Source organism: Camelus ferus, chromosome 9 (genome assembly GCF_009834535.1).
Source record: "Camelus ferus isolate YT-003-E chromosome 9, BCGSAC_Cfer_1.0, whole genome shotgun sequence".
NCBI classification, from domain to species: Eukaryota; Metazoa; Chordata; class Mammalia; order Artiodactyla; family Camelidae; genus Camelus; species Camelus ferus.
The window spans coordinates 19295283-19320313 of NC_045704.1; the positions used below are offsets into that span (position 1 = coordinate 19295283).

At 51.2% G+C, this 25031-nt stretch overlaps 3 protein-coding genes across 12 annotated transcripts in view; 1 reads left to right on the forward strand and 2 right to left on the reverse strand.

The window, feature by feature from the left end:
• Positions 1-1034, reverse strand: part of RYR1 (ryanodine receptor 1) — a 91036-nt gene extending 90002 nt beyond the window's left edge. Inside the window, 1 exon segment of the mRNA XM_032487406.1 lies at positions 987-1034. Coding sequence (XP_032343297.1) covers positions 987-1034 — 48 coding nt within the window.
• Positions 1035-6523: 5489 nt separating this feature from the next.
• RASGRP4 (RAS guanyl releasing protein 4) lies at positions 6524-20100 on the forward strand. Of its 5 annotated transcripts, XM_032486102.1 has the most exons (18): positions 6524-6670; positions 9034-9218; positions 9641-9746; positions 9873-9935; positions 10562-10693; positions 10805-10958; positions 12317-12490; positions 13725-13841; positions 14616-14891; positions 15486-15548; positions 16402-16482; positions 16563-16667; positions 16761-16879; positions 16975-17119; positions 17920-17956; positions 18063-18197; positions 18301-18413; positions 18865-20100. In XM_032486102.1, the coding sequence occupies exons 1-17, from the start codon at positions 6648-6650 to the stop codon at positions 18399-18401; spliced, it is 2016 nt and encodes a 671-aa protein (XP_032341993.1). In that variant the 5' UTR covers positions 6524-6647; the 3' UTR covers positions 18402-18413; positions 18865-20100. The 5 variants fall into 5 exon arrangements, 4 of the variants coding, with proteins under 4 accessions (XP_032341993.1, XP_014411133.1, XP_032341994.1 ...); XM_014555647.2 differs by lacking the exon at positions 15486-15548; XM_032486103.1 differs by lacking the exon at positions 13725-13841.
• FAM98C (family with sequence similarity 98 member C) lies at positions 20071-23685 on the reverse strand. 6 transcript variants are annotated; one of them, XM_032486114.1, is made up of 8 exons: positions 23455-23685; positions 23200-23348; positions 22986-23123; positions 22310-22533; positions 22003-22173; positions 21796-21912; positions 21299-21466; positions 20071-20417 (listed from the first exon to the last, which is right to left on the reverse strand). In XM_032486114.1, the coding sequence occupies exons 1-8, from the start codon at positions 23529-23531 to the stop codon at positions 20274-20276; spliced, it is 1188 nt and encodes a 395-aa protein (XP_032342005.1). In that variant the 5' UTR covers positions 23532-23685; the 3' UTR covers positions 20071-20273. The 6 variants fall into 6 exon arrangements, with proteins under 6 accessions (XP_032342005.1, XP_032342006.1, XP_032342008.1 ...); XM_032486115.1 differs by having other exon boundaries at positions 22986-23120; positions 23455-23669; XM_032486117.1 differs by having other exon boundaries at positions 22003-22080; positions 22986-23120; positions 23455-23608.
• Positions 23686-25031: the final 1346 nt, after the last annotated feature.

Consider the following 25031-nt stretch of genomic DNA (forward strand, 5'->3'; position numbering starts at 1 on the left):
ATGCTGTGTCAGCATTTCCCAGAGCTCAGCAGGGTTGGGAGGGGCCAGTGCAGGGTCAGCAGAGCTGCCCCAGAAGGGAGAAGACCCCCTCCCATACTCACACCCCCACACCCTGCAGAACCACTGGAAGGGAAAATTGGGAAGGACTCCGAGATGGGCAGCCCCACCCCCCTTCCTCTCCCTGTCCCCTGCCCAGGCCCCAGAAAAGCAGGCTATTCTGGGAGGGACACCTGTTGTTCCAATTCCCATCCCTGCCCCCAAGCCGAGAATCAGAGATGGGGGAGATACAGAGCTGGAGACGCAGAGCGAAACGCAGAGAGCCTGAAGCCAAAGAACAAAGCCAGAGACAGAGACAGGGAGACAGAGATGGAGAGAGACAAAGACACAGACAACCCAGAGACAGATAGGGAGGGACACCACCCAGAGACCATTAACAGTCATATTTGACCCCTTTTCCCCAAAACCAAGTGGAGGAAGAAAGAACCCAGAACCAGAAGGACCCCCAGGAAACCCTCAAGGGCTGGGAGTTCAAAGGACTTGGGTCTTCCAGCCCACCTCAGCCCCCTTCCCAAGAATTTAAATAGGTCAGAGTCTGGAGCAAGAAGAGAATTAGGGCTGAGGGGGAGGGGGACAGCTAAATTAAGCTCAGGAATTAGAACCACCTTCCCCAAGTGCCTGTTTTCAGTTCCAGAGGGGTGGGAGGGGGTACTCCCTCAGCGGTCCCCTTCTCTGGGACAAATCACTATGTCTGAAGAGAGGATAGCAGAAGATCCCGCCCCCCCCCCCATTCTGTAGTCCCTAATTCTGCTGATTTTCTAAGAGAGACAAGAAGGGAGAAAGAGAGTGGCAGTCACCTAAAGGGAGACAGGAAGAGACCCCGAGTCTCAGAGAAGACCAGCAATCAGGACGGAGACATCGGAGGCGGAGAGACACTCAGAGGGACCCGAGAGATAGCATCCGAGACCCCCTAACACAGAGTTACGCACCGTCCGCAGAAACTGGACTTCATCCTCGCCCTCTCCTCCGTCACCCATGATGTCGAGGCCCGAGGGGCAGGGGCTGAGGCCGGGGAGTAGGAGGAAGGGACCGCAGGCTGGGCGGGTGGGCTGGGGGCGGGGTGGGGTCGGAGACCTCTGGGGAAGCCAGAGGCACCCGCAGGGTAGATGGAACTGCGAAGAGGACTCGGATGCTGGACAGAGCTGGGAGGAAGTCCCCGCCCCCCACCCCCATTGGCCCAGGACGACCAAGGCCACGCCCCTTCGACGGAGCCCCGCCCACAAACCGCAAACCTTGGCCAAAGGTGCACGTTGGGGTAGGGGTGAGCTTTGTAGGGGGAGTGTCTAGAAAGTAGCTACCCTCTCTCCCTCTTCACGGTAAGGAAGATGCCATCATTCTCCCATTTCACAGAGAACTGAGGCTCCGAGTGGGAAAGGCCCTGCTTTGATGTCATAGAGCAGAGCCGGGATGCACACCAAGTCTCTCGGCTTTAAAAAACACCCCATATAGTAATTTAAAATAAGGACTCTGAGCCAGACTGGATCCGATTCCCTGCATTGCCACTCTTTTGTATAACCTTGGACAAGTCACTTTGCCTTTCTGTTCCTCAGTTTCCTCAACTGGGAAGGAAGATTTTAATAGTACCTGCTGTTAATATCAGACATGGGGCTGCTGCAAGGATTAAATGAGATCATTTATTTACAGCACTTAAAAAACTGTACCGATACAGGTGCAGCTGCTGTGGAAAACAGTATGGAGGCTTCTCAAAAAAATAAAAATAGAACTACCATATGACCCAGCAATTCCACTCCTGGGTACATATCCAAAAAAAAAAAAAAAAAAAAAAAAAAAGCCCCAAAACACTACTTCAAAAGGATACATGCATCCCAGTGTTCATAGCAGCATTATTTACAATTACCGAGATACTGAAGCAATCTAAGTGTCCATTGACAGATGACTAGATAAAGAATATGTGGTATTTACATGCAATGGAATACTACTCAGCCATAAGAAGAGCAAAATTTTGCAGCAACATGGGTGAACTTGGAGAGCATTATGCTAAGTGAAACAGTCAGACAGAGAAAGACAGATACTATATGATATCACTTACAGCATCTAAAAAATACAACAAACTAATGAATATAACAAAAAAGAAGCAGACTCCCAGATATAGAGAAAAAACTAGTGGTTACTGGCATGGGGGGTGGCACGCAATAAAAGGGTGAGGGAGAGGGAAGCACAAACTATTGGGTATAAGATAGACTCAAGGGTATATTGTACAACATGGTAAAGATAGCCAGTATTTTGCAATAACTGTAAATGGAAAGTAACCTTTAAAAATTATATTTTAAAAACTGTATTGATACATAGTAAATGTGATGTAAGTGTTGCTAGCATCATCATTATTGTCATCATTATTATAAAAACTGATGAGGTGGGGACAATAGCTGTAGCAGATGTCTTTTGCACACCTGCCAAATTTCAGGCTCTGAGCTAAGATCTTTTCACTGCATCTCATTTAGTTCTTACAACAATCTTGCTATTATTAACATTGTTTAGAGGAGGAAATAAAAACGTGTGGTCCTTACTATATTTACTTTTAAGGACACGACCTGAATAAATAAAGTACAGCTGCCCAGCCCCTCACGATATCTGTAGGTCCCCCACCTGTGGATTCAATCAACCACAGATCAAAAATATTTTTTAAAAATTCCAGAAAGTTCCAAAAAGCAAAACTTGAATTTGTCACAAGCTGGCAACTACTTCTACAGTATTTTCATTGAGTGTAGAACTATTTACATAGCATTTACTTTGTATTAGGTATTATAAGTAATCTAGAGATGCCTTATACAGGAGGATGTGTATGGGTTATATGCAAATACCACAGTATTTCATATAAGAGACTTCAGTATCGACAGATTTTGGTATCCGAGGGGGATCTGGAACCAAGCCCCCGCAGATGCTGAGGGAAAACTGTAGTTCTCACAGTAATCTTGTGAAATCAGTACTCTTGTGGTGCCCGTTTTCCAGATGAGGCACGTTGAACACAAAGAGATGGAATGACCTCTTCAAAGTCATACAGAGGCTGAGCCAGGCATTTGAACCCAGAGCCAGGGTTCTTAACCATTCCCCTTCAGTGTCTCCATATTTGCATAAAATATCTTAATTATAACCAAAAGCTACTGCACCAGGGCCAAGCCCCACCCTTCAAAATTCTAATTCTCTGTCTCCCCAGGGGCTTCTTGAGCCACCCGGGCCACTATCTGGGCACAGATGAGCAGATGAGCACCCTGGGCTTTGTAATAGGGGAGCCCTGAGAGGGGCAACCTGCTCTTCCCTGCTCCTGGCTGCCTAGGGGAAGAGGGGAGCAGGAAGAGGCTTGGGTTCTGGGGAGCTGGACAGAGGCCTCTGCAATTTCCTAAAACAGGCAGCTGTGGGGTCTGGAGGATGCAGGCTGCCACACACACCTGGGCTTCCTGCCAAGCAGACAACTTTGTGCCTCTGTGCCTCAGTTTCTTCATCTGTCAACCAGACTAATTTGGAATAGTCCCCACGTCCTGGGGTCATGGAGAAGCTTCTATGAGGAAACCGATAAGTTACCACATGGTGACTGATTGATACACGAATCTATTAAAATTATTCAGATGTCATGGTGTCTATTAAGTAATACAAAACAATATCTTGCAGTTCAATAAAACTATATGGAAAATGTTGTTAAGTAGGTTGCCACGTGTTACACAGTTAAATATTGCCTTATTGATACAACTGTAATATATGGCACATAAGTTCGTACCATATTATTGAATTATACAATGCATGATTATATAAGGAGATATTTAGGCTAATATAATTATATTGTATAGTACAATTATATGTTTATCTATTACACACTATATAATACACACTTGTATATTAATAGTAAGTTTTTCTTTAGAATTGTATATAGAAATTAAATTATTCTGTGTCATTGTGCATTATATCATAAGATATTAATAGTGTTTCTTTTTTGGTCAGTCATCATTATGTGTTTTAGGATCTACCCATGTTGCTCTGTGGACTCCTGGTCTGTGGCTGTGGGGGCTTTTCAGGCCTCCCTGGTGACTGTCCCCTTCTGTCTACTGTCTCTAGCTCCCCCAAAATAACGTTGCAGTGAACATCCTTGTGTATGTCCCCCAGTGGAACGTCTCAGTGTGCACACCCAGACACTTAATCTGACTATGTGATGCCAAGTGGCCCTCAGAGTGGCTGTCCGCTATCAGCACATGAGGGGTTCCTAGGTCCCTCCAGCCCCGACCTCCACTTGGCATCTTCCAACTTCTAATTTTTGCCAGATCAAGAGGATGACTCACTGTTGTTTCAACTTGCACTTACCTGATCTCTTACCAGTAATTTCTAGCATTTTCTCAGGTGCTGGTTAGAGTTTTGGAGCTCATCGTCACCTGAACATCCTCTTTGCCCATTTTCCTATCTCAGTTGCTGTCTTTTTTTCCTTGCTGACTTGTAGTTGTTCCTTTTACATTCCAGAGATTAATTTCCCCTTGATGTTAGACATCTTAAATACCGTTTTTCCTCTCTGTCATCTGGTATTTGTTCCATGGCAGCCTCATTAAAAGAAATCTTTATTTGGATGTTACCAGATGCATCCTTTTTCTGACTTATGAGTTTTTATGATTTGCTTCAGAAGCCTTTCCTTTGTGGTTGTCGGTGTTATTGTTGGCATTAACCATCCCCCATACCAGTGCCAGAGCCTTTTCCGATCTCCCTCCCTCAGGCTTCACTGGGACCCAGGGGGCCTGGAGACCCTCTCCCACTACAAGCTCAGCTCAGTCAGAGCCGTTACATCACCTCCTGTGATGCAGGTGCTGAGGAGATAGGCTGAGAGGCTGACAGACAGCACATCACAGAGAGTGCCCTGGAGACTAGAGGAGAGAGAAGAGGAAAAGCAGGAGGACGAAAAATGGAGAGAGAGGGTCTGAAACTCATAAGGCATGTCATTAATGGAAAAGTTAAAGAGAATTGGCTTGGTGCTTGTCTAAATGTTCTGGTCTGAAAAAAACATTCGTGGTGACTTCTTTCCGTGAAAAGAGAGAAGCAAAAATATACTTCTAAGAGAGCTTTAGTTGAACTGACTCACTTACTAGGTGTGGCAGAATCATACCAAGTACTGTGACCATTTATTCCACTCCTGGGTAGCTACCCTACAAAGCTACACACCATAGCATTCACCAACACACAGGTGCGAGAATGATCACAGCAGTGTGATTCATAGCAGCCCTGAAACTGGAAACAACTCAAATGTCCATCACGGGAAAATCGATCAAAAAGCCATGGAATACACATGACGGAAAACTAGACAGCAACCAAAGGAATAAGCTACAACTAAACAGAATAACGTGGAAGAATCACAAAGACATGATTGCGAATGAAAGAAGCCAGACATGACAGATGATTCCATTTAAATACAGCTCAAAACTGGGCAAAACCACTCTGCTAGAAATCAGGCTAGTGGTGACTTACTAGGAAGGGGCACAAGGGGGCTTTGCGGGGGATAAGAACGTTCTGTTTCTTGATGTGTGTGAATATCGCATGGACATGTTCAGTTTGTAACAATCATCAACCTAAACACTTATGATTTGACTCTTTTGTGCACTTCAATTTAAAAATATGTCAAGCATGACACATTTAGTTAAAAGAAAACAGCACACATACTCAAAACAGAAGTCTATGTTTCTATTAGCACGTTTTTATGTACTTAAACACACAGCCAACAAATGGGACGAAACCCAACCATGTCTGATATTGGCCACCCCTCCCTAAGAGGGATGGTGGGATGAGGAGGGGACTTCCAGAGGGCTTATTTCCATCTGCAATGTTTCCATAATAACAGACCAACTGGGACATTGTGCTGTACACCAGAAATTGACACATTGTAACTGACTATACTTCAACTTAAAAAATAAATCAACAAATAATTTTTTAAAGATAAGTCTTTAAGATTGTGAGGATTAACCAAGTTAATATCTTAAAAGCCCTTAGAACAGTGTGTGGTGCACAGAAAGCACTACAGAAAGGTTTGTTACAATGAAAGTAATAAAGTGAAAATGTTTTCTGCGGTACAAGTGGTATTAAAACTAAGCTAGAAATGAAAGAAACACAAGAAGAAATATACAAAAGACTAGGTCTTGTGACTTTCCAATCAAATCTTTGTGTATTATTATTTATAACTCTGTCCTCACAGAAGTTTGGACTTTTCTTTTGAGTGTGTTTACATAAATGTGTCATATTAGGCATACTTTTTGCAAAAACCTGCTTTTATTTAAGTATGAGTGACAGAATCGAGAATCATGGGTCTAGAGACAGAAAGATGGGGGAGATAAAGAGCCCGCTGGCTGATTGGGGGTGGGGGCCGGCAGCACCGGAAACCTCAGCCTGAAGGGATCCCCATGTGGGGGGAGGGGGACCTTTGGTCTCTCCCCAGCCTCTTCCTTCCCCCTGGCCTGGGGCTGGGTGGGGAGGGGCAGTTCCTCTTTCCTTCCCAAGCGCCGAGGAGGCCCCAGCTCCCGAGGGGCTTTGAAGCTGGAGCATTGGTGAAGGGGGAGGAGCTGAGCCACACTCTTGCAAGACCCCCTCCCTGCCAACCCCGAGGAAGCATGAACCGGAAAGACAGCAAGAGGTGAGAGGACCCTCCCCAAAGGACCAGGAGCATCCCAAGCCCCGGGGTCTCTGGCTGCATGGGAAGATTTGGGAGGTACTAACCAGCGTGTAAGGTGTCCCGCTACACTCTGGAGCAGCAGCAGGAGCAGGGGGTGCCAGGTGGAAAGATGCTTCAAGGGGTCCAGAGCCAGCTAGGGCTGGGGCTGTCTGCATGGGGTGTGTCTTATCCTCACTATCTCTGGAGCTGGAGCTGCTCTGATCCCATTCTCCTTGTGCCACCCCCCGACCCCTCGCCTCATCCTAACTCTCTAGGCTGGGGTCTCTGTCCTTCCTGGGGTCCTCTTGGTTCCCTATCACAGTCACTTGCTGTCCCCTGGACTGGAAACTCCAGACTCCTGCAGGGCCCTGCCCGGGGGGAGGGGAGAGTGACACAGGGCAAGGCGGCTCCCTCGCCTCTTAAACTACTCCTGGGCAGACAGTCCTCAGGTAAGATCCTAGCAGCTGGCTATGCCAGCAGGTTCTAGAATAGGCTTCCCTATCACCTGCACAAGCTTGCCCTCCTGTCCTCACAGGGGTGATGGTGGCTGGATTCCTAGCCTGGGCAGCCCTTCTGCCCACCCCCAGGATCTCTGATGAGCAAAGGGTCCCATACCCATCATGTCCAGGAGTTTAGCGGTGGAGACCTGATTGCCTCATTTTCCAGCTGTGTAAACTTAGTTAAGTCACTTAACTGCTCTGTGCCTCAGTTTCTTCTGTCAATAGAATGATCATAACCCCTCCTTGGTGGAGCACATAAGCCCCAGTGGTACAGTCTAGACCTCTACTTCTCAAGTGTGAGCAAACATCAGAACCACTTGGAGGGCTTGTAAAACACAGGCTGCTGGGCTCACCTCCAACGTTTCTGATTCTGTAGGTCTGGGGTGGAGCCTGAGATTTTGTATTTATATCAGGTTCCAGGGTGATGCCCTTGGTATTGGTTGGAGACCCTGCTTTGAGAACCACTGATCTAGACAGGTGCTCAGCCGTCTGCCCGGTAAACAGTCAGCGCTCAATGAATGCCAGCTGTTACTTGGCAACATTCAATACTGATTTACTGGAAAAAAAATAGAAATAAGAATACTGATTTACTGAGCTTTTAGGATGTGCCAGGGACATGGCAATGCCTTGTTATGAGGACTCACCCCCATGCCTCCAGCCTGGCTTCTAGTTCACTCTATCACATTCTCTCTCTGCACCTCAAGTTTAACTTTCCCACCTCTGGCCACTTAACAGCCTAAGCAAATTAAATCCCTTATTTAGCACTTTTGAAGAGCAAGGCATTGAATGTTCATAATAAATTCCTGGGGAAGGTCCAAGGATGACTCTCATTTTTCATACAAGGAAACTGAGGTCCAGAGAAATGTTGTGATTAACACAAAGTCACACAGCCAGCATAAGTGTCTCCAACTCGGTTTTGTCTGACTCTTGTGGAAGCCAGGGCCATTCTGACTGGATTTTGCTCCCTTCTTCCTCCATCATCCCTGTCTTTCTATTACCCTCTTTCCCCAACTGGAACAGGAGCCTCGGGCAGGCACAAGACAGAGTAAGGGTTATTTTTAAACTTTCCTTGAAGCTGCCTCAGCCCCAGGGACCCACCCAGCTCTGAAGAGCCTTGCTGAGGCCACGTTACACCCGTATCTTCTCTCCAGGCTCCAAATCTAGAGACCAGGCTTACGGCTGAGACATGGGTCCTGCTGAAAGGCTGACTTGTGGGAGGGGTCTGTCAGCTTAGTCAGGGTCAAGGTGGGGGAGGGAGAGATGGAATCTCAGGGGTCTGCTTCTCTCATGAGGGCTGGGGGAGGAGGGGGTGGGTGTTGGAGAGCAAAGGGGTATTCTGAGGAGTGTCCCTGAATGCAGAACCACCCATGATTCCTCCTGGGAGGACAAGAATGATTCTGGGGTCTTCTCCCATGATTCCCTTGGAGGTCGGGAGTAACCCGTCTCCCATGATGCCTTGGGACCATACAGTCAAGGGGACTTGGAGGGCAATGCCTGGAGGAGGGAGTTCTTATGATTCCCTGAAGGGACCTTAGTAGTCCTGGGGGTCATCTCCCATGATTCACTGGTTGGGGGGCTGTCAATTAGGTATTGAGGGTACTGTCCCCTGATTCCCTGAAAAGGGCAGGAGTAACCCTTGGAGTTTACTTGTAGGAGAAGACTGGAATGATCTGGAATATTCCTGGGGTTTTCTCTCCTGAATCCAGGGTCGGTCAGGACTAACCCTAGGACCTTACCTTTAGGAAGTTTCTCCCACGAAGCTTTGGGGCTTTGGGGTCATGAAGAATTCTGGGGGTCTGCCCAAAGGAAGGGGCTCCCATGATTCCCTGGGGGATGTGCCCACAGGAAGTCCCACCAGGAATGCCCAGAGAAGATAGGGGGGAGGGGACGGGCCCGACAAGCCCGCCGCCACAAGACATGCCCCAGCCCCCGGGAAATCAGCAAGGTCATGGCTTCCATGGCTCTGGGCGTGCTGAATGAGGGCGGCTGCAGTGAAGATGAGCTGCTGGAGAAATGCATTCAGTCCTTTGGTGAGTGTCCTCCTTGGCTGGCCTCTGCAATGGTAAGCTTGGGCCAAGTACCCACCTCCCTTCAGGTCTCAATTTGGGGGGAGGGGTATAAAATGGGAGCAGGAGTGTGTGGAATGAATCTCAATCACTACATTAGGAATAAGAGAGACACCTGCATTTCTTTTTCCTGAGCTGTGGGTGGGGGAGGAAGTCTGATGCTATTTCCATCTTCAATATGACTTGCCAGGCATAATGCTGGTCCATGCACACACACTATTCACAAGGAAACTGAGGCACAAGGAGTCAATTTGTTGGCCCAAGTTCATGCAGGGAGTCACTGGTGGAGCTGGGGTTTGAACGAGGTGGTCCACCTGGCTCTGAAAGCTATGCAGTCCATTGCTTAGGGGCCATTCTGACACACAGTCCCCTTCTCCTGCCCTCAGACTCAGCTGGCAGCCTGCGCCGCGGGGACCACATTCTCAACATGGTACTGGCCATGCACAGCTGGGTACTGCCTTCTGCCCATCTTGCTGCCCGTCTGCTGACCTTATATCCTCCTGGGGCCATAAGCAGGGGGTAGAGGGTGGAAGGCAGAGATGTGGGAGCCTGGGAGATGGGGACAGGGGAGCCAGCAGGTCTGGGATGCTGGATAACAGAGCCTTGACCAGAACTCAAGTACCAGGAGGCCACAGGGAACACGCAGGAGCTGAGGAGGCTGCAGATCTGTCACCTGGTCCGGTAAGGCTGGGTCAAAACCTCCACTCCATGACCCAAGAGCCTCACCCTACTGCCCCCCGAAAAACACTTCCCAGAGACTCCAGCCCAGTTCCCTACAGACCTACCCAGCCATGCTCCCCCAAATCCTACTTCTCATACCCACCTGGGTTGGTTCCTAAAACTCTCCCAGTCTCCTTAGAACCCTCACATCTTAGAGACCCCTGACAGATCCTCTGGGCTCTCTTCCAGCTGGTACGCTGAGACCTCCAGCTCTGATCCCTAAGACCCTCACTTCCCATATACCTCAGCTTAGCTTCTAAGACCCCTCACCCTGTTCCCCACAAATCCCACCCACAAAGGCCCCCAATCTAATTCCTGAGACCACCCACTAGCCAGCTCCCTAGGCACCCCACTTCCAAGAGACCCCCCAGTCTATCTTCCACAGATCCTTCAGCCTGTGTTAAGAGGCCCCCAGTCCTACTCCCAGAGACTCTCCCTTCTGTCTGAACTCTGGACTTTCAAAGAAACCCCTGCTCACAGTTAGAGACCCCCTTGCCCAGCACCTAGAGACCCCTCAGCCCAAGAGACCCCTTTCAGAGAACCGCCACACCCCCAGCCTCATTCCATCATCTCTAAACCTCTGTCAGGTACTGGCTGACCCAACACCCTGAGACGGTGCACCAGGAGCCCCAGTTAGAAGAGGTCATAGGTCGCTTCTGGGCCACCGTGGAGCAGGAGGGCAACTCAGCCCAGAGGATCCTGGGAGACTTCTCTAACCTGTGAGTCAGCCCCTTCTCCTTCCCTCCCCACCCCAACTCTGCCTCCTCCCTCCACACCCCCTCACCCTCCACCCGGAGCCCCTTCAATACCCTGCCCCTCCTGACCCCTAGGCTGAGCCCGGGTGGCCCTGGCCCCCCACCCCCTGTGAGCAGCCCAGGCCTGGGCAAAAAGCGCAAAGTGTCCTTGCTTTTTGATCACCTGGAGACGGGGGAACTGGCAGAGCACCTCACTTACCTGGAGTTCCGGTCCTTCCAGGCTATCACGGTAAGGACCCCTCTCCTCTATGCTGGGGAGGGCTTGGGGTGGGCTGGAACCTGGCTGGGGCCAGGCCAGACTGAGAGGACCCTGGCCTGGGCAGGGATCACAAACTCTCAAACTTGGGTGCTAGAGGGTCCAGGAAAAAGAGTTAGGCTGGCTGAGCACAGAGCCCCTGGGTTCAAATCCCATCAGCCCCTTCCTATCTGTGTAACTTTGAACTAGTTTCTCAACCTCTCTGGGGCGCAGTTTTCTCATTTGTAAAAAGGAGGTCAAATACTTCATTGGGTGGTTGGGGGAATTAAATTAATATGCCCAAGTAAAAATGCTTATCACAGTGCCTGGCACATAGTAGTGCTCAAAATATTTTATTATTATTCATTTATTTGAGAAGCATTGAAATTCACTGTGCCTCAGCTCTGTTATCTACAAAAAGGAGATTTAGCTCCTGCCTCATAGGATCAGTGCCTGGTCCAGAGTAAATATGATCTAGTTGCACCATTTGAAACTGTGATATTTTGCCATATTTCCCAAATCTTAATTTCAAATGCTTCAACCTATATGTGTTTAGCAATTGCCATCTTGCCATAATTATTTTGAGGGCTGTTGGGGATCTGGTTCCTTTTTTTTTTTATTAACATTTTTATTGATTTATAATCATTTTACAATGTTGTGTCAAATTCCAGTGTTCAGCACAATTTTTCAGTCATACATGGACATATACACACTCATTGTCACATTTTTTTCTCTGTGAGCTACCATAACATTTTGGGTATATCTCCCTGTGCTATACAGTATAATCTTGTTTATCTATCCTACAATTTTGAAATCCCAGTCTATCCCTTCCCACCCTCCGCCCCCCATCTGGTTCCTTAATGTGAAAATTTCCCAATTGTACACACACACACACACACACACAGAGTGCAGTGGATGTGGGTATGGAATGTTGACCCCTTGAGCAGAACAAATAGGAGTTGGTTTCTTGTCCTCTTCACTGCCCCTCCCTTTGCTGACTGTATACAGTCAGGTATACAGCTAAGAGCAACAGACTGGGTTCCTACCCTGACTCAGGCCTGTGTGACCCTGGGGAAATTATTTGGCCTCTCTGTACTTCAACGACCTCATTTCTAAAATGGTAATAATATAGTATTCACTTCATAGAGTTGTTGTCAGGATATGACAAAGGGCTCAGATTAGTGCCCGGGTTTCTTCAACCATTTCTCCTCAGATGGGAGAGGGACATGGTGACGTCAGAGACATGTGACAGCCAGGCTAAGCCGTCAGAGGTCGTGACTGCTTGGGAGATGGGCGTGTGGGGGCCAGGACCTGAGCGCCACGACCCACCCTAAAGCCCACCTCACCCCCAGCCCCAGGACCTGCGGGGCTACGTTTTGCAGGGTTCCGTGCGGGGTTGTCCGGCCCTGGAGGGATCCGTAGGTCTCAGCAACAGCGTGTCCCGCTGGGTGCAGGTCATGGTGCTGAGCCGTCCCGGGCCCGCACAGCGCGCTCAGGTGCTGGAGAAGTTCATCCACGTGGCACAGGTGAGACCTGCCCCAAAGCTCGGCTCGCTCTCTGAGCACTCGCCCAACCAGGCTGGGAGAAGCTGACCTTGACCCTGCGCTCTCCTGCCGCGCCTGAGCTTCCCGGAAGTGACGTCACTACCTCCTGGCCCCGCCCTCTCGCATCACGCCTCACCTGCCCGGGTCCCCGAGGACTCAGTCCAGCGGTTCTAACCCGGGACTGTGACGACACTTCTTCCATGGCCTTATTTCATCACGTCAAAACCGCCCTGGTCCCACCCCTTGGTCCTAGACGACGTTCCTCCTGGCCCCGTACCTAAGCCCTGTGCCCGAATATTCCATCTCCAGGGCAGTAAAGGAAGAGGCCCTTTCATACCCCCACCTTTGCGTTATGCCCTACCAGGGTCCCTAGGCCCCAGCCGTCCCTATCACTTCAGGTCTCCTCTGACCCCTCCCCTCCCTTACCCCTCCCTTCGAGATATGTTCCCCTCCTTCTGGAGAAAAGGGAAGCCCTCCTTCCCCCAGAGTGGCCACGCCCCTTAGCGTACTTCCTCACAGACCACGCCCTTCCTTTGGCGCTTTCCATTGCCTTGCTTCCCCTGCCCGACCTTTTACACCAGGGGCTTCTGGCGTCTGCTCGGAGTCTCCTAGATCTGAGCATCTTCCACCCTTCTCTGGCCCCACCTTTTCCCCTCAGCGGCCTCCACCCTTCAAACTTGAGAAAAGGGAAAGTGAGGCTATCGCCCCTGATGACAGCCTGACCCCACAACTGTCTCTCATGTACGCCTGACCCCTCTATATCACTCTGGACCCATTCACCTCCGCCCGGTTCCCAACTCCTGCCCAGAGCCCAAGCCTTCTTGTCTCCCTTACCTGTCTGACTCTCAGAGCAGGGACACCCCCACCTCACCCCCCCCCAGGTGCCTGACACACTGATATCTGTCTGAATCCTCCACAGCTGTCTAACACAGAACTGTCAGTCCCCAAACCTGTCCAACTCCCCATACTGACCTGACTCCCCCTACTGTTATCCAGCCTCACATTAGTCTATCACCTGCCTGACCCTCCATGAAATGCCCACATACCTGCCTTTAGCCCACTCCTGCCTGATACATCTCACCTGTCGAATGCCTACATTGGGCCACCCCCACACATGCCTGAGACCCCAACTCAACAGGGATGCTGTCATTTGAACCTCCACATTGCCTGTCCTCCACATGATACCCACCACCTCTGCATCACCCTCCCTTTCTAGAGGCTCCACCAGCTGCAGAATTTCAACACGCTGATGGCAGTCACTGGGGGCCTATGTCACAGTGCCATCTCCAGACTCAAGGACTCCCACGCCCACCTGAGCCCTGACAGCACCAAGGTGAAACCCCACTGCGCCCTCCCCAAAGTTCCAGCAGTCAATTATCCTGAACCTCCATACAGTCTCCCCAATCCCCTCCATCCCTTCTCAGGGGCCCTGGAGCCACCTGGAGACCTGGCTCCTCCAAATCTGGCATGGTGCTGACCCCTCTACGCTCAGTGTCTGATCCTGAGCAGGAGTGGAGGGAGACAGGAGAAATGCTAGCAGATGTTAGCAGAGAACTTGCAGTCCAGGTGGGGAGTGAGATGATGCCCCCAGGGGCACTGACATTTGGGCCACCCATGGGAGGAGCATGGATTGGAGGTGTCCTGAAAGGGTCTAGGGAGAGTAAGTCATTCAGGAGTCTGGTGTGCAGCTGAGGTCAGGATGTGGCAAGATATTAGGCTGGAGATGTCCAGGGGAAATCCTGTTGAGCCTTCTGCAAGCTGAACTAAGGTGTCTGGGCTTTATCCAGAGGGCAATGGGGAAAGCTTTGGGAATAATGACAGCACCCCTGATCAGACTGGGGTTTTTGAAAAAGTCACTCTAGCTTGGGAAATGGAACATAGTGAGGCCTTTCTCAGATGGGGGCCCAAGAGGAAGAGCAGTCTAGGGAGATACTGAAGCCAACGTGGGACTCTGGAGGGGATCTGGGAGGTATCCAAAATGCCATTGGGCCCTGGGGGTCTGGAGCCCACACAGGAGGTTGCTGGGATGCTCCCCTGCAGAGAACTAGGGGAAAAACTGGCTTCCCCATTACATGGCCCCTTACTGTAATGCGCCTCTCCCACACAGGCCCTGCTCGAGCTGACTGAGCTCCTTGCCTCCCGCAACAACTACGCCTGTTACCGCCGCACCTGGGCTGGCTGCACGGGCTTCCGGCTGCCTCTACTGGGTGTGCACCTCAAGGACCTGGTGTCCCTGCACGAGGCACATCCAGACAGGTTGCCTGACGGCCGCCTGCACCTTCTGAAGCTCAACAGCCTCTACTTGAGGCTGCAGGAGCTGGCAGCCCTCCAGAGGCAACAGCCCCCCTGCAGTGCCAACGAGGACCTGCTGCATCTGCTCACGGTGAGCTGCCCTGAGCTGCCCAGGCTGCAGGGTACTGAGATTTAGAGTCCTGGGTGGGTGAGGATCTGCAGGGCCAGGACAGAGTAGTATAACAGCACTGGAATGCATGGGCTTTGAAGCTAGAACTTCTAACTGTCGGGTTTTTTTTTTTTTTCCCTTTGTGGCCTTGGGCAAGTCACTTAACTCGTCAGTCTCAGTTTCCTTAACCGCAAAATGGGAACACTAAAAGGACCCACTTCAGAGAGTGGTTGAAAAGAATCAATGATATAATTAATATAAATATAACTCATATAATATAATTCATATAAAGTACCTAAAATAGTATCTGGAACACAGTGAGCTCTATATAAGTGATGCATTTTCCCCCACTTCCCCAGCAACTCAAGTATCCATTGATCTGAGCTCCAGAATTGCTTCTAGCTTTCGCACTCCTGAACTCAAAGTTCTGAGCTTCTTATGTGACTAATCCAAAATTCCAACCTTTAACATATCCAGGAATCTAAGCAAAAAGCTAATAACAATTATTGATCACTTACTATGTGCTAGGCATCATGTTAAACAGTCCCCACAGAGCACTTCATTCCATCCTCGCAGCCCTATGACGAGGGGAACCTTATCGTACCCATTCTACAGATTGGAAAACTGAGGCCCACGGAGGTAAGGTCACTTGCCCTCTGTCCCACAGCAGGCCAGTTTCAGACCATGAATGTTAGCCTGTGTTAACCACCACACTATGTTCTAAGACTGGGAGTGTGGAATTCTGGCTGTATTTTATTTTACATATTTTTTTTCCATTCTGAGGAGCTATAAATTGAGAGACACTGGATTCTGCAGTCCATGTAATCTAAGACTGAAAAGCTGATTTTCAGATCCTAAAACAGGATCAGTTGCAAACTGAAAATGTGGGGCTCCTTGTTTGAAAGTTAGAATTTCAAAATGGTGACAGCAGGGCTATAAATGAAGTCAGGGCCCTTCTGAGTGTGGGGCCTGCCCATGAAGCTGACCCTGCCCCGAGCTGATTGATGCCTAAGGTGCTTGGCCTTGCTGACTCTAAATGGCCATCAGCCCAAATATTTACTGAGCACTTGCTGGGAGCCAGGCGCTCCTTGAGGCATTTAGGCTCACAGCAGGTGAGCACATCAGAAAAAATTGCTGCTCTCGTGGGGCTGACTTCCTAGTGGGGCAGATAGCCAATGAACAAAGAAAAGTAAATCATATGGTCTTTTAGATAATAAGTGCTGTAGGGAAAATTAAAGCAGAAACAGGCATAGAAAGTGACGGGGGGGGGGGGTGCGATTTTAAATAGGATCAAAAAAGCCTCAGTGAGAAGACGGCATTTCTGGACTAGGGGACCAGAAGTGTGGAGAATGAAGGGGGCTCAGTGGGAAAGAGGACCCTAGGGGTCCCAGAGAAGAGGGGCTTTGGGAGGAGGATGAGAGTGGGTGTCCAGGCAGGCACAGGCTGTAGGTAGGAGGATGGAGCCGGGATGTAACAACCCGCCTGCCCACAGCTTTCCCTGGATCTCTTCTACACAGAGGACAAGATCTATGAGCTTTCCTACCTCCGGGAGCCCCGCTATCCCAAGAGTCTGGTGAGAGCCCACCCCTGACCTGAGGCCTCCAGTCCCAAGCCTCTGCACTGACTAACTGTGCCCCTGTGTCCCTGCCCCAGCCACACTCCCCCTTCAAGACGCACCTGGTGGTGGAGTGGGCCCCTGGCGTGACACCCAAGCCCGACAGGGTCACTCTAGGTCAGCATGTGGAGAAGCTGGTGGAGGTGAGGAGGAGCCCTGGGCCCAAGGAGGGATCTCAGACAGACCGTTGGGACCCTGACTTGGCTTTACTTTCCCCTCCCATGCATCCTCCGAAGTCCGTGTTCAAGAATTATGACCCTGAAGGCCGAGGCACCATCTCTCAGGAGGACTTTGAGCGACTCTCAGGCAACTTCCCCTTCGCCTGCCATGGGCTTCACCCACCCCTCCGCCAGGGGTAGGTGCCCCTGACTCCTGGGTTCCCTTAAGACAAGGCACTGGGGTTGCCGGGAGAAAGAGGCCAGTCCTGCTGAAGCTCCATCTCTCCCCCAGGAGTGGCTCCTTCAGCCGAGCGGAGGTGACAGAGTACCTGCTCCAGGCCAGCGCCATCTGCTCCAAGCTGGGCCTGGACTTCCTGCATGCCTTCCAGGAGGTCAACTTCCGCAAGCCCGCCTTCTGTGTCAGCTGCAGTGGCTTCGTGAGCACTCTGCCTGCCATCACCCCAAGGGCCCATCTCCCCCTGGAGCGTCCTAACTCCTCACAGCCTGGGCTCAGAAAACCAGCCCTGCCCTGGAGTGCTTGTAGTCCCCAAGTCCCAGATAATTCCCAAATCCCAGAAGATCCTCCAGCCTCAAAGAATGCCCCCATTTCACAGGAACCCTAAACACTGGCTATTCCCTACATCCTGGATAATTCTGAAGTCCAGATAATGCCCAAAGCCCAGTCTCCATCCTGGATAAGTGCCAAACCCTGGATAATCTGCAAACCTGGGTACATTATCTCCAGACAGAATCAATCTCCAAGTCTCTAGACCCCAGATAATTCAGACCCTGAATAATTTGCCAATTCAAGGTCTCCTCAAACTCTAGAATAGAATAATGGACAAATCTCTCAATGTCAAACCAAGACTAATTCACAAACCTTGGATTACTTCCCAGACTCACTTTTTCATTCATGAATATAGACTGAGCATCTCCTGTGGGCCAGGCACAGTTCTAGGCTCGGGAAGCACAGCAGGAAACAGAAAATGTAATCCCTGCCCATAGAATGTATGTTTTATTTATTCCAATCTTGCCCATTTCTAATATTGTAGATGACTTCTCCAAACTTGAGATAACCTCCAAATTCCTCTAATCTCCCAGATCCCACATAAGCCTCTAGCCTTGACAATTTCCAAAACCTGAATGGTTTCCACACTTTCAGACAGCCTGCAACCCCACCCCAACCCCAGCCCCACCTCCTCCAGCCTAGGTAACCTATTCTGCTGTCTCTTCCCAGCTCTGGGGTGTCACCAAGCAAGGCTACCGCTGTCAGGGTAAGTGGGGCATTGTTGGGGGAGGGTGGGGAATCCAGGACCCACAAGCTGGAAGAACAGGGGTCACAGACTGGGTCTCCGGCACTGACTGCAGAATTTCCCCCAGACTGTGGGCTGTGTTGCCACAAACACTGCAGAGACCAAGTGAAGGTGAAGTGTAAGAAGAGGCCAGGGGCCAAGGGCGATGGGAGCCCTCCAGGAGCACCTGTCCCACCCACACCAGTGCCCCACGCCAGCTGTGGTAAGACCCAGGGTATAGCAGTCCTGGGAAGGGGGCCTGTTGGATGGAGGTTAATTTCAAGATCATGAGGCCCTTTCTCTCATCCCCACATCCCCACAAACAGGCTCTGAGGACAATCTCTCCTACACACTATCTCTGGAACCTGGGACTACATGCAACGTTCGCCATGACTGGACCCAGATCAAGCACCCCCATCCTTCCTGAGAACCAGAGACGGTGAGGAGGAACTGCCCCCTACCCTCAAATGAATACAGGGAGACCAGCCCATTTGCCTGGGGGAACCCAGACAGATTTGGGGCAGCACAGGAAAGTTAAAATATGCAAGAGTCCTCAGTTGCTTGGGTCAGACAGTATAGATACTGGTTCATTTTTAATGTTGATGGAAAAATAGAAATTTCAATATGTTGGGGGGAAGATGTAACCAGTAGTAGAACAGAAAAGGGATTTTAGGAAGAAAAAAAGAAAACTACAAGATGGCAAGAATTAGGCCAAATGTATCAGGAATATAGTAAATAGTGGAATAAATTCCGCTATTCAAAAGTGGGGACTCTCAGATTGAGTTTAAAAAAATCCACAGGGGACATTCATCCATCCACTTTAACAAGTCTGGGTGAGACTCCTGGACATCGGACACTCCCCGCATCCCCCAATGTCTTCTTCCTTCCAGGTTCCCCTCCCAGCAACGGCCCCACCACCCACCCAGTCCTCCAAGCTGAATTCCTAGATGTCGCCTTGGTCTCCTCCTCGCCCCCACTCCCTCCCCCAGAGTCAGTTTCAAGTCCTATTATTTGGCCTCCAGCAGAACCCCCAAAGGCACTGCCTCCTTCCCATCCACGCTGTCTTTGCTGAAGCACCCGTCATCTCTTACTCCAAAAGAGAGTTATTTTCTTCTTTTGCATCAGAGTGGCTATTAATCCTACTCCCTTTTCTTGCACTTACTATCTGTGCAGCTCCATGTTGGATACGTTTACTTAGGCATCACCTCACCAATTCCTTAAATCTCCATTTTACAGATGAGGAAACAGGCCCAGTGAGGTTAAACTGCTCACCCAAGGGAGCAGAACCCCTAAGTGTTGGAGGCAGGACTCACGCCCAGGTCTTCTGTCTGCCTCAAAAAGAGAAGCTCCTGTCCAATATGTTACACTGATGGTCAGCATAGGTCAGGAGCAGGAGGGGACGGGGGGGGGGGGGCAGAGTTCCAAACTCTGAGGTTCCAGATGGGAGAGAAGGCTGGATGGACCAGGGAGGGAGCCTGCAGATACCTGAGTAAGAACACAACCCTCCTCCATCACTTCTCCAACCTCCCCTCCCACCACTCACCCCCTCATTCATCCTGCTTCACCTACACTGGCCTCTGATGGCCCCGGATCATGCCAAAAATACTCCTACCTCAGGGCCTTTGCACTGGCCAACCCCTCTACCTGGAAGACTCTCCCTCAGAGGTCCACCTGGCTCTTTGGGACTTAGCTCAAGGGCCACCTTTTCAGTGAGGACTTCCCTGATCACACTTCAAGTTGTAGTCCCCCTAGGGTCCCTATCCAGCCTTCCTCCTTTATTTTTCTCTAAAGCCCTTTCCCCATCTGACAAACTATACTTACTTGTCTGCCTTCCTCACCAGCAATGTTAGCTCCAGAAGACCAGGGGGATTTATCATCTGTATCCCCAATCCAGAACAGGGCTGGCATGTGGTATGTACCTGACTGATGTCTATCCAGTGCCTGCATGCCCACGGGGAGGGAAAGGTGTTGCTGAAGAGCAAAGGACTATAGGGGCCAGAGCAGCGGGGGCCTGTTCAGACCCAGAGGACAGAGACCCCCTACCCCTTCTCAAACCCAAGCATCCCTGATCTGGCCCCTACACACAGAGTTCTGAGGGCTGTTGTAAATTAAATTTATTTTCCAGAGAACGTGGTGCCTGGTGTTGAATGGTAGATGGGGGAACGACACTGGGGGCCTCAGGAACAGGGGATAGGGGGCCCGGGTGCCAAGTGCCAAGAGAAACCCTCAGAGTGACTCCTTAGAGATTATCAATGTCAGCATCTCACAGAGGATCCCTCCCCCAACCACCAGTCCCCCTTTACTTCTTCTTCTTCTTGCGGCCCCAGCACTGGCGGCCTGCCTTCCGCCCGCCTCCGTCCTCTCTTCTGCTCTGCCAGCTGGGCATGGGGGGCTCCAGCTCATTTGGGCGGCCCCCCCGGTCTGGCACGCTGCCCATAAGCACCTGAGAGTTGATTAGACTTGAATTTCAGAGAAAAAAAATGTCTTGGACAAGGGAGCCAGAGAGCCAAGGGAACAGCATGAGATTGAAAAAGGAAGGGAAGATGTTAACTATATTGGTACAGTGGCAGGGGGCAGGGGGCTGGATTGGTGGGAGATATAGGCCTGGCCCTTTCCAACTAGAGCTCAGAAAGAGGGAAATAAAGGAGAAAGTGATGGTAGAGGTCCACGTCCCCACCAACATGAAGGAGGACATCTCAACTTCTATTTCTTATTTTGGCTTTATATGACATTTCCAGCAAACCAGTATTTTTTCTAAATATCCGTCACTTGTGCATCACCTCTAATACTACTTACTATATTTCCTGAAAGCAAGTAACTTTTTTTCTTAACTTAAATTTTGCTTCACTCTTTGCTGTCCTAAACTTTATGCCCTAAGAGTCATTCAAGTATGTATAAGACTATTTAAAGAGAGAGGTATGAGCCTAAATATGTAATCATTTAAACAGAGGGTAGTTTTGCTTTTAAAATGGTTAAAACCCAGTACCACAGTACCACAGACAGGGTGAGGTGGTGGGGAAGGATTTTAAGCCAAAGCTGGAGAGGTGGGCAGGGGCTCAGTAAATAGGTGGACTTTGTTTTGAAGGCATGGGGGAGCTTCTGAGATAGGGAGGGACACAGTTAGATTTTTGAGTTAAAAATGTTCTTCTAACTGCCATGTGGAGAGGGCAGATCAGAGGCAGTGAGTCCAGAGGTGAGGAACCCAAGCAGAAGGCTAGAGCAGGAATCCAGGCAGGAGAGGACCAGGCTCAGCCAGGGCAGAGGCTGAAAAGCCAGTATGAAGGCCAAGGCTGTTGAGGCCCTTCCCCAGCCCCAGGTGCTCACCTTGTTGATAGCACAGCAGGTCCCTTGGCGGGCAGTCTTGCTGGTGGCTGGGACAAGGCGAGACAGGTCAGCTCGGGCAGCCAGGACGTGTGAGATGGAGACATCCGATTCTGGGGTCAGAGCCTCTCGAATTGGGAACAGCACTGCTTTCATGGCCTCTCCTTGGGCCTGGGGGGGGGGGATAGGGCTGGGCATGGATAAGGTACCCAAGAGCCTCCCCAAGTGAGATCTTTAATCTTGAAACATCTCTTCGCTTCTCAGGGAAGCTCTAAATACACTCCCAGCTCAGACCTGGGAATTCTAGAATATCCTGGGCCTCTAGATTCTAGAATGCTCTGGGGGCCCTGAGATTCCAGAACCCAAACCTCACAAGATTCTAAAATGTCCTGGGTCTCAGAAACTAAGAGGGTCATATTCCTGGCCCTCATCCCTCCTCCCTGCAGCTGTAGCCTCCACAGCTGGGTCACCCTGCTTCTGCCAAGGTCTTATGCCCACACCTCTGCCCGATCACTCCAGTGGAAAGCAGATGTTGTGAGGTCCAGGCGTTTAAGGAGGAGGCGGCGGCGGCAGCAGTACTGATCTCGCAAGCCTTGGGACAGAGACTCCAACGCTTCCTGGGGAAAAAGAGCTCAGTCATGCCAAGGGTCCCCCTCGCTCCCATCTCTGGATGAGAACATTTTTCCTATACAGCCATACAATCTTACCCATCTGGGTGCGTCCAGCGGGTAGCTTAGGAGGGGCTGCAGGGACCCTGGGGGTAGGGAAGGCAGCAGCTCCGAGATCTGATGGGAGAAGGAGGAGGCTGGGGCTGACTGGGCAGAAATCGGATGGATTTCTCCGTGGATCCCAGTTTCCCACGACCCTGAGGACCCCGGCTATGGAATCAAGAATGGTGGTTGCAGTTCTAGAAAACAACAGTGGCTGGCGCACTCCTCCCCGAGCCATTTTTGGAGAAGGGGCTCTCCCCTTACCCAGGGTGTCCCGGATGCGGAGGGGACTCCAGCTCTCTACCTTAGCATGCAACTCCCGCAGGAGCTGGCTAGCAAGGGTCCCCGGCGTGGGTCTGGACAGCCCCAGGGCTTGGAGAGTAAGGACCAATTCCTGGACCATGCCAGCTCCTTCCTCTGCCCCCTTCTCTCCCCCCTCCCCACCAGATGGCTCTGGGCTGGGATCCAGCCGAGGGTGCAGGCGCAGGCGCAGGAGGCGGGCAGCCTGGAGCTCCGAGCAGAGAAAGCCTAAAAGTAGAGGAAAGGTGCGGTGCAATCAAGGAGGGCTGCCACCCCACCTACCGAGATCAAAAAGTTCAACTGGCTTCAAAACTTTCCACCCCCTAGCTCTGGCCACCTAGAACCCCGGCTCTGCCTCCAGAAAAAGCTCCACCCACTTCGAGACCCAGCTTCCTCTTCAGACTTCTAACCCCGCCCACTTCTGAACCACTTGCCGGGTTCCGTATAACCCAACACACGGGAGCTTCAGGACCCTCCAACAAAATTCTAATCCCGCCCATCGCAGAGCCCTTAACCTGCCCCAATATTTTGACCCTACCCACCTCGGGCCCTCTTGCCTGCCTCAAAATTCTGACCGCGCCCCCTCGGGTACCCTGGCTCCACCTCAATGAGCCGAGCCCGCCCCTCTCAAGGGGTTGTAGCCTCGCCCACTTCCGCATCCCGGCCCGCCCCGGGCTCACGCAGCAGGCGTAAGCGTGCGCCGGGTCCCCTCAGCGCTACCGCGCCGTCTCCGCCGCAGAGCTCGCGGTCCGGACAGTACAACTCCCCCAGCAGGCAGGCCAACTGTCGTAGGAATTCCTCCTCGGCGCCGGGACCTGCTGGAGGCGGGAGACGTCAGGGCGCGGCGGCAGCACTCGCGGCTCCAGCCCTCCCGGCCTCCCGCTCCATGCGTACCACCGCCGGCGCTCAGCGTCTCCGCACCCTCCTCTCGCTCCCGCTTCAGGACACCCAGAGTCGCCAGCTCCGCCGCCAGCTGCGCGCACAGCGCCCTGAAGTCGGGGCACGAGGTGCCCGGCGACGCCATCTCCGGGAAACCTTCATACCTGCAGCAGGGCAGAGGCAACGGGAGGGGGTGGAGGAGAGCAGTAAGAATTTCTAAGGGCAAACCTGACCCTTCCTGCACCCCTACCCACATCCTGCCCCCCTTACCCCAGGGCCAGCAGGTCCCGGGCTACAGCGGCCCGCTCCCGTTCCTCCACCTCCGCCTCCGCCTCCGCCCCCTCCATGAAAGCGTCTCCTCTTCGCCGTGCGTGCGCCCCCTGCCGGCTGGCGGCAGGCTCCGCCCCCAGGAACGTCGTGCGCACCCGGCCCCCGTAACTGACCAATCAGCCTTTTCTCGCTAAGGACCTTCGTCGTTCCAATTGGTATAGAAGGAGGCAGAACCCGTCCCCAGGTCCGCCCTTGCGGAGTACTAGAGCACCGCCCTTAGAGTAACCAGTCTGGACCCCACCCCCACCCCCACCCCTTACCCCGGACTCTGTAAACCCAGAGCAGGCGTTCAGGACCCCGGCTGTCCCGACGGACCACCGGGTGCCTCTACTGCTGCGACAAAGACGCAATTATGGTTTCCTCTTCCTCAGCCGCTTTCTGATGCCCTCTGCTCTTAAAGCACCCTCGACCGAATATTGTTCTCCCAGCTCTGCTCCAAGTCTAGAAACTTGTTTCCTCCTTTCCTCCTTAGAGTTAGAATTCTGTCAGGGACACACACACACACACACAACAACAAAGTTAGTCCTTATCGATCATAATGCGCCCTTTGGACCTCCCTAAACCTTGGAGAGAGGGAGCAGGTGCAACAGATCATGATTAAGAGGCAAGGGTTAGGGTTTGTTTTGACTCCACCACTCACCACCACTATATCCCTGCCAGATTGCTTCCCTTCTGTGTTATGAGGATAATAACACCTACCTCTAACAGTTGTTTGTGAGAATTAGAGTCCTGTAGTAAGTGCTTAGAGGACAAATGAGGGGTACTCAATTTAAAGTGGCAACATATATTGAGCATTTCATGCGTGCTACTGGGATAAGGATCTTATCTTTAGAGTGAAAGGTATTTTATGGAAAACAGATTCAGAGAGGGTGGGTCACAGACTGAATGCATGGTGGTGCCAGGACTCAAAGTCAGATGATTCCAGAGTCCAGGCTTCTAACCACTTAACCTATAGTATTGCTATTGTTTTTGTAGCTGTTGATAAAATTATTGTTTCACATTTAATCTATTCCTGATTTTATCCTGGTCTCCAGTAGTTTCTAGATAATTCTTCTGAGAGTGAAAAAGTGGACTTGGAGTAGAGCCTCAGGGAAGAAAGGCCAGAACTTGCTCCTCAGGGGCAGAGCCTACCCTTAATCTAGTTCCTCCATAGTCCTGCCTACCCCAGGGCTGGGTACTCAGAGGGACATTTGTTAACCTTAATAAAATATTAAAAATTGCTCAAGCCAAAGCCTTGGAGTCATAACCTTGACTCCTCTCTTTGTAGCAAACTCCATATCTCAATTGGTAGACTGGACCTTCAAAACAGATCTAGTATCCTGCCCACTTCTTTCCCCATCCCAACTGCTCTCACCCTGGTCCTGTGCACCACTGTCTCCCCTGGACCATCACAACAGCCTCCTCTCTATCTCTATGCCCCCCTACCCCAGTGTCTGTCCCCCACAGGCAGCCAGAGGGAACTTTTGGACACCTGAGTCAAGTCACATCCCCCACCCCCTGCTTGGAGCCTTCCTGTA